This window comes from Neopsephotus bourkii, unplaced genomic scaffold (assembly GCF_033783945.1).
Source record: "Neopsephotus bourkii isolate Nb327-2 ecotype Australia unplaced genomic scaffold, CSIRO-AGI_Nbou_v1 NB_1707, whole genome shotgun sequence".
Lineage (NCBI taxonomy): Eukaryota > Metazoa > Chordata > Aves > Psittaciformes > Psittacidae > Neopsephotus > Neopsephotus bourkii.
Window position 1 is genome coordinate 7,142,420 of NW_026902181.1, and position 8,867 is coordinate 7,151,286.

Here is an 8,867-nt window from a genome sequence, read left to right on the forward strand (position 1 = left end):
GTGAATTAGACAAGCTCAAGAATTTACACTCTTACTAATCACTGCTATGTCTGGACTTGCTGTCTTTGTTAACAGGTGCATGGCCATGTAGTATGTAATGTAAATCAGAATAAAAGATAAGCCTATCAAAAAGGGTTCAAAACTAGACCAGTTTTGGAAGCAGATAGTGAAACTGTTACATTAGCTTTGCGTTGCTAACTTTTTAAAGCAACAGTGAGCATTCCTGAAGAAGCCATACAGATTTTCTGTCTGGTAACAACCAAGAACATTACCTGAGGTCGCAAGACTCTCACAATAACTGCCCTCAGCTGCTCATGCTGACGCCTGAATTTCCTCATTTGATCAAGACGACCCTGGAGTTTCCTATGAGCTGGATTGATACGCCAAACCATCTTCAGGTTCTCCTCCCTTTTTCTTTTCACAATATCTCTCAGCAGAACTTGCAGCTTCTCATATTCATCATCCCAGGTTTGGAATACTTCAAAGCATGCAACCATTACCTGAAGAGAGTTTTACAACAGCAACTTTAGCTTCCAAATGAAATTCTTCCCAAAAGTCACTACTCAATGCATAATACAGCCATGCTCTATATCCATACCCTATATTCTGTATCACAAAACTGTAACATACCTTTTCAAACTCTTCATAAGCAACATGCATCAGCTTTCTGGTTCCCAACACTTTAAGTAGCTGAGAGCTCAGATCTCTTGAAATAGCCTCCACTAAACGCAATGCCCTTTGGATTGGGTATTTTGTGTTTCTGATTTTTCTCAAATGGGTAAATATTGCAACAAGAGCCTGCCTTATTTTGTCCAACTCAGTAGCAGACAGCAAGTCATTCAGTGGAAAGTCTTTCATCAGTGGATTATAGTCATTCACTGTCTCCAGAGCCTGTTTCAGACCTAAATGTAACAGGAAATATTTTTAATACAACTTTTAATTTCATTAATCACATCTGTAGCTTTAACTAGACCAAGGTTACTCTAAACAGCGTTGTTCTTTGTACCACAACATTCAAGTTCCAAAACAGCAAGTTTCTGTAGAACTTTTGTAAAAAAATAAAATTATTGCAGAGATATTTTACCTGTGTCTGTATCGAAGCTCACAGTTGCATGAAAACGTTTGCCATGTTTCAGGATATCCAGAGTCAGAAGAACTTCTGGACTTTCACGTTTTTCCTGAATGCGATACAGAGCCCGTTCCAAATTTAACCAGAAGCTTATCTCCTGTAACGCAGTGCCTGATGCAGGATCTCGATCTAGTTTGGTCACCTTAAAAGTAATAGAGAGAAAGAGAAGGGAAGGAGAGAAGCATTTAATTCACATGCGTCAACTGTAAAAACTTGTTAGATTACCAAACGTAGTTGAAACAAGTAGTATCTCCTAGGTTGTAATAACTGAACCTGAGACACTTTGACAAGCATTCTCTCAGAAATGTAGGAACTGCAGTGCAACAAGAGTCAAAGTTCAATTCCAGTGGCCCTGGAAGTTGGTTTTAGCACCTCCCGTGGCATCTTCAGCATAGCCTAAAAAAGTCACCTGTCCACTTCCTTGATCTCTGTTTCTATTTTGGTTAATGACAGATGAGCCAGGCAAGAAAACAAATGTTTTATGCTCTGGAGTAGGAAAAGGCACCACTGTTCCATGAGCAATAGGTGTTTCATGTGCCCATGGAAGAAAAAAAGCCAGAGTAGTATCTGAGATGCTACTTCCAAGTAACAGCAGAATAGCAGAGCTCTTCTGAAAAGTAAAAGGCAGACATACAAGAGATTACAGGACAGTACTGGACCAACTATTCTGAATGCACCTGGATAAATAACAAGCCAAACCAACAAGACCCACTTCTCTCAATTTACTGTAAAGATAAGCTGTTATGTTGCTTTGTTGGTTTTTTTTTTTACCTTTTGTATCTCTCTAATCCAGCGGTTGACTCCAGATTGTAGCTGATTGAGGAATAATGGATCCTCAGCCTTCTCACCAAAATCTGTAACCTTTGGTTTTTCTCCACGTTCGTAACACTGCTTGGCAACATTAGTAATAGTTGCATGAATTGGCAGACTAATCTCCGGAATTTCAATATTCTGCTGCAGATGCAAGAGGCCCATTTCAAGTTCTGCAATCTTTTTCTCAACTGAAGGAGCCATCTTATCTCCATCCCTGAAAAAGCGCAGAGGTTTCCATGTAAGAGGCTAAACATAAATGACACACAACATATTAAAGCCTTATGAACTACTTCCCTGGAGTCAGCAACAGCATCAGATGCAACTGTGTGCTTAAACAATTTCACATGACTTGCCTTGAACAGCTGCTTTTTTCTTTTCATTAAACACCTACTTTAATTCATTAGTAGAGAAATGCGGCATTTATACTGAATTACCTGTCTGCTTTGCCAGATTCCCTGATATAGGACTTGAAAAAGGGAGCAACAGCATTGCTGATGAAAGAATGTAATGTTTCATACGGAGAATCTTCACTGAGAGTGAGGACTCTCAGCTGGGAAGACACTGGTTTGTCAGCATCAATCACTGGTGTACGCTTAATGAATGCCAGGCTGCAGAACAGAGAAAAGTTACCAACTAAACATTTGAAACTTAAGTGACAGTTAGAATAGCTTAAATCTACTGCAAGTTTAGGTCACAGGAGTCAAATGCTAACCTACGTCATACTTTCTTCTGAAATACCTGAACACAAGTCTTGTAATAACTACATCTTTTTATTTAATCAGTAAACAGCCAAACATAGGTATCAGTAAGCAGTGTGGGCACACTAAAGAGGCTTACATCTTAGGAAGCTTCACGCTCAAATATAGAATCATAGAATAGAATCATAGGTGACAAATATGTAAGAGTCAGACATAACCAAGTATTACTGAACCTAATGAACATACTACTGTGTATGCTACTTTTGCATGTATGCCAGTTTAATAAGACTCTCTCTTTAACTTCAGAACTAGAAGTCCTAAGTCCATTCCTGTCAGCCTCATGACACACCTTTGTTTTATCAGAGCCTCCACCTTAAAAAGCTATTCCTCTGCCTGAATAAAATCACTGCATGAAGCACATGGCAAACTGGAGGTAAACTTCTAGGTAAAGCAGGTAGATCTGCTTGTAAGGGCTTTGCATTTACAAGCTAGAAATATCAAGATGTTTTACTGACTCACCTGTTTGATTTTATTCCATAATGAATGTCAGTGCTGATACTGTAAGAAATAAACTCTTTTTCCTCTTCTCCTTCATCTCCCACATCCTCTGCAAAAAACATGCTATGTAAGAAATATTTTATTTCTAAGGTATCGGCCACAATCCCTCTACCAGACTATCTTCTAACCATTAATTTCTACATCAACTTATCTAAATTAAGTTAAATTCAGCTTTACAATGTCACTCAGTTTCAGAGTGGGTTCACTGCTCTTCAACAACACTCTATTGGCTTTTAAAGGTTGCTATAAAAAAGAAAGATAAAACATTACAAGCAAATTCTGTTATCACATTCTAAGAAAAATCTTCCGCAATACAAAATGTACATTTATTTGTAGAGGTATGCTATGGAATGACTACACTTCAGTACACTAGAAAAAAACAGCTGCTTTCTTCTTTTTAAAGGTTGGGTTTTTTTTGACCTTTTCTTTGAAAGATATTTGGAAATTAAGTCTCTGAACAAAGAAACCTCCTGACAAAGCAGAAACCCAAGCCATGGGAAGTACTCGGGCATTACCAAAGCCAATATATCACAGATGACGTAATCCCTGGGAACGCAGGCAGTTGTGCTGCAATGCAGTCATTTTAGTGCAGAAGGTGACTCCCTGTTGGGAGACATGCATGGACCTGAAAGAGCATTACAGTGGACTCTTGTCCTGCCCTGATTTCATTTTGTCATTCATGGGAGATACACCCTAGGGTGTCACATTTGTGATCCTGAACACTAGAAGCCAGAACACTGCACAGTAACCTGTATGAAAGCTGTTGGCAGGCTGTGTAGGTCATGATGGCACACAGCAGTTTTCATTACGCAGAAACATGGCTTTTGTTTTATTGTATTTGTAATCAATAATTTACTTGGTACTATCTGGACTTCGTGTGGACTAATAGTCCACACAAAAGTTTCAATAATAATATTGCTTTTAATAATGTTAAAGAAAATAAGATCTCTATATGGTGTTAGAGGTACTGAATCTGTTAAATCTGAAGGCTGGCTGTGAATCATAAAATCCGCTCTCCCTAAACAACTGCTATTAAACCAGAAGACATCAATGGAAATGCCTTCTGTCCATAGTAAATTAGTATTTACCTTCTGAAACATCAAAATGTCTCAATTTGGTTTTTAACCATACATGTGTAACAATACCTATGCAACAAGCCTAGAGCTAACTTATCACTACTCTTTCATTACTTCCAACCCAGACTAAGGATAATCAATCTCATGAGCCAGCCAAGAAAGATTCAAAAATCATCTGCATATTATATTAACATGCGGTAATGGTGTAAACACTGTGTCATGAATTTATGATTGTTGTTCTTTTTTTCACCCCTAGAGAATTCTACTGTTATTCCTGCTGAAAAATCTCAGACTCTGAAGGAGGAAGAGGATAAGCAGTAAGCAGAAATAGGCATAAGATAAACAAAGACAATATTTTAAGCAACATTTTGGATTCATAGGGACTAGACAAGGAGCGGAAGAATCTTCTTCATGTTTCCATCAGTGTGCAGCAACTGCAGGGCCTATGTCCACTATCTTAGACTGCAGCTGCTGACCTGCTAAATAATGTATTATGAAGTCTGAATACATTAAAATTTGACATAAATCTACTGGGACTGAATCAATAGTATAATAGCAGCAGAAATCCAGAAGTTTAGTACTAAAATTCTGCAAGCTCAAAGTGGCAGGCATGTAGCCATATACAAATTGTAAGTCTTGTTTAGTAGTAAAAGTCTGTGTTATTAACGAAGCTTTGTTTTAGCCTATTATTGTTCATTAAACTGGATTCTGTGACAATTTAAGTGCTTATTTAGAAATTGATTTCTTGACAAAAGAAAGTCATTTGCAAAATAAATGACTCAGTGTAATCATGCAAGTAACAAAGATGTTTTTCAAGCCAAGAGTGTCAACTTTGCTATAACATTTAATGCAGCATTTGATGACTTTTCCAAGAGCCATTTACAAGCACCATGGCCACCAGGCTTTGCTAATTAAACAAGGACACTGCAGGGTCTGCAGCCTGATTTATGAACCGGAGTCTCGCTAATTTACCATGGAATAACGCTTCCCACAGGCTGAGATGACTCTCTTTTGGTTTTTATTTTTCGGGGCGGAAGGGAATGGTTTTGGTTATTTCTCAAGGGCTGGTTTTCGTTATTCTGCTTCAGGCCGGCGACCTGCCTCGCCCAGGTCAGCTTCTGAGCAGCAGGGACGCCTCAGAGAGAAGCGCCTACAGCGCACTGACGAAGCACTTTCGCTGGCTATCCCAGCTGGACGGGCTACAGCCGCAGCACACAAAGCACCTGCGCCCACGACCCCGCCGCGTATCTGCATCGAGCCGCTTCAGCCCAAACCTCAGGCATAGAGAACAAAGAACGGCCGAGGCCTGCCGCGGCAGGGGCTGACAGCTCGGGCCCCGCCCGCCAATGCCGGTCCTCGCGCGAGGTGCGGCGCCAGCGCCTCGACCTGGCTCTCCGGGTCGCGCCCGCCCGCGGCAGGACAGCGCCTACCGCGCAGGGGCCGCGCCTGAGGCGGGGACCCCCGCAGCCCCCCGAGCCCCTCCCGCTCCGCGGCAGGGCGGCGGCCCCAGACAGGCGCCGCCGCCATTTTGAGAGCGCGGCATCCGCGCGGCTCTCGCCTCACCTTTGAGGGTGGAGCGCTCCACCAGCACAGTGTGGACCTGAGGGTCGGATAGGAACTTGCGCATATGCTCCACGGCGCCCTTCTCCTCCAGTGCCGCCTCCAGCACCGCTGGGGCTTCGCCGCCGTCCTCCAGCAGCAGCGGCACCAGCTTTCGCAGGTGCTTCTGCAGCACCGACACATCGGCCACATTCTGCACCGCCGAGCCAGACACCTCCATGCCGCCTTCCTCGCCGCCGGGGCCGCCGCCCCCACCGCCGCCGGAGTCGGACATGCTGAGGCAGGAACAGCGAGAGGCACGCCACGCTCCGCCCGCCCGCGGTGCGGCGAGCAACGCCCTGCCGCCGGGGAGCCTGGGAAAGGCAGCCCGCCACGCCTCCGTGGCCGGGGCCAGTGCCGCCCTCGGCACAGCCCCTGTTGGCGAAGGCGGTGTTCCAGTAGCTTCTCCCTAAGAGCAGCGAAGTGGCTGAGCTGCCAGAGGAAAGTAGCAGCCCGCCCACCTGCAGCTGCGTTGCGCCACCAGGCCGAGAGAGAGATGGGTGCTGTCGGTCCCTTACCGGGAAGACAAAGCAGCCCCAGGGCTCGTTTGTTCAAAATGTTTAGTTTATGTGAAAAATAAACCCTAGAAGCCGTAACAAGGGGAGAAGCAAGACTGGCTTCTCTGGCGTAAAGAGCAACCCCCTACCCACCTCGTACAATAGGCATGGCTAGTTATAGTTTAATGAATGCAGCACTTAAATCAGGAATCCCATACTTTCATACCCCATAGAGAACAGAGAGGGGAACTGAAAGCACCCCAGTGAGAAGGAGACTTCTCCCTGAACATAATTTAATTTTTAAAAATTGTTAAAGCTCTTTTACAGCAGCCACACCCCAGTGTGTATGTTTGATCTAAGGAACTGCCACCAGGATGGATAATCCTGCTGCCCCTTGTCTAAAGTAGTCCCATCCCTCCCTTTGTCCTGGGTGGTAGTTGCATGTGCCTGGGAGAGGGAAGGTGACAGCAGCTCCAGAACAATTCCACTGCCGCCCAAAAATCACTATTGGTGACACACTTTTGTTTATACGCAAGCAGAGAAGGGGATGGCACCTAGAAGAGAAAACCAAGCAAACTAACCATACAAAACTATCTCTGACCGCCCCCCCTCTCATTTCCTCAGGTGGATACACAGGCAAATGTAGAGACCCTTAGGCCCAGCGTCTGTTCAGATGTACTTACTGCACAACATGTAAGCAAGACGGGATGGGATATCCTGCCTGACTAAGCAAATGCGAGCCTGTAAGCCACTACACAAGTGTTAACGCAGCGTTAAAAGTGTGTGTGCCCAGCTATTTTACAAGGAATACAGAACAGCTACATGCCCTTGCTCCTTTTTCTACCAGGAAAAAGCATGCCTACACTCACGTAGGCTCCTAAGGGGTTCAGGAGTCCAGATTAGCTTTAAAAAAACCCACTGATATCTTAAGTAATAGAAATTTCAAGCCTTCTTGGCTGGAAGGAAAATAATCTGTTCAAGCAACAGAACTGACAAAGGTTATTCACTGAAAACTTACCAAAACCATTTCATTTCCTCTCCTTCCAAGCCCCTCTTAATAGAATAGTAATTTTTTGACAAAGAAAAATATTCTAAGATAATATATAATCTATTCTATTTACAGAACATGGTTATTGAGACAGTATTTAAAATAACACTCATCTACTTCAATTTTCCAAAGTCTAGTTTGCTCACATCCTATCAGTTTTCTACATGCAGATGTTTTAGGATTAAGTTTCATATGAGAAAGACTTAACTTTGCCAGGCTGAATTCCAGAAAGGCTACCCCATATCTGGTCCTGATGAATGCCTTCCGGTGGGGTGAGGATTACCTACTTCTTACATCTGTGTAGTAACTGTCAGTACAGACTAAACATCCAAAACCCACAGGTTAAATTAACATGCTGGCCTCTAGGATGTTCCGTAAAAGGGTGTTGATAATCCTCTTCTGCAACATAGTAAGTGTAAAAACATCTCTTCGGAGGTTAGTTCAAGCTAAGTGCTGGCATGCTCATTCTTCTAAAACAGCTGTCATTTGCTGCACCAAAACATCACAAAATTTTTGCAGCTTACAAAGCAAGAATCAACATTACTGCAAAACTGCTGCCAGGAAAAAATATGAATAAGGTAAGTAAAGTAAGGAATTAAGTACAAGAAAGAAGGACAGAGACAGGAAACAGGAATTCAAGTAAGTGTATATATATGCATTGCTGCCAATCTGCAGAGAAAGTAGGGTCAAAAAAATCCCAACACATCCCATTACTGTCAGTTCTAAAAATACTCCATGTGTGACAACACTTTATCGTATAAAAAACAAGTCAAGGATTCTGATATTTAAGCACTGAACTACTTGCCACTACAAGCCAGCGTAGGTAAGAAACTTGGTATTCCTTCTCCAGCCTTGTCTGCTGTGCCAAAGGTAACAGGAAGATCTTGTAAATTAAGTTAAAGGAAATCGAAGCAAAGACAAGGTAAAGTAGCTTTTTGCACAAGTTCTTATGTTCAGCTAAAGAACAGATGTTCTCTCTATAAAGGCTTTAGCTTTCTCAATATGTGAAAAATCATTTGCCTTGATCTACCCCTAGTTAATCATGAATGGCCTTTTCTTGGATACACAAAGGACCTGGCACTTCTACAGGTATGTGAGAAGCTATTTCAGTCAGCCATCCAAAAGGCAAAACTGCCAATATGACACATTTCACCTCTAGTTTAACTAAAAATAAGTATTTCAGAGAATCAGAATAAGAACGAGGACATCCCAAGACAGAGAATGTTTGCACCTGGCAAATGCCATATAAAATATGTAGAAAGAAAGAATTTTGCGCAAGTCAGAAAAGAAACTTCAGAAAAAAAATATTTCTCCTATATTTAATAATGATTTGGTAGTATTAGAGACCAAAATCAAAGCAAAATCCCTGAACAAGTAACAATCAGAGCAAATCACTTGCTTTTCCATCTCTAAGCCTCTTAAATCTTGGCAAAGTACTAGAAAAATCAC

At 42.4% G+C, this 8,867-nt stretch overlaps 2 protein-coding genes across 2 annotated transcripts in view; one reads left to right on the plus strand and one right to left on the minus strand.

The window, feature by feature from the left end:
* Positions 1-2,763, plus strand: part of MOK (MOK protein kinase) — a 158,379-nt gene extending 155,616 nt beyond the window's left edge. Inside the window, 1 exon segment of the mRNA XM_061376510.1 lies at positions 2,753-2,763. The gene's annotated coding sequence lies outside the window, so the exon portion shown is untranslated.
* Positions 1-6,165, minus strand: part of DYNC1H1 (dynein cytoplasmic 1 heavy chain 1) — a 48,518-nt gene extending 42,353 nt beyond the window's left edge. The window contains exons 1-7 of the mRNA XM_061376258.1: positions 5,838-6,165; positions 3,160-3,247; positions 2,377-2,550; positions 1,901-2,156; positions 1,085-1,271; positions 631-902; positions 273-500 (exon numbers count right to left, since the gene is read on the minus strand). Of these exons, the coding sequence (XP_061232242.1) occupies positions 273-500; positions 631-902; positions 1,085-1,271; positions 1,901-2,156; positions 2,377-2,550; positions 3,160-3,247; positions 5,838-6,108 (1,476 nt within the window). The 5' untranslated portion in view covers positions 6,109-6,165. The remainder of the gene's footprint in view (positions 1-272; positions 501-630; positions 903-1,084; positions 1,272-1,900; positions 2,157-2,376; positions 2,551-3,159; positions 3,248-5,837) is intronic.
* Between the last annotated feature and the right edge of the window lie 2,702 nt (positions 6,166-8,867).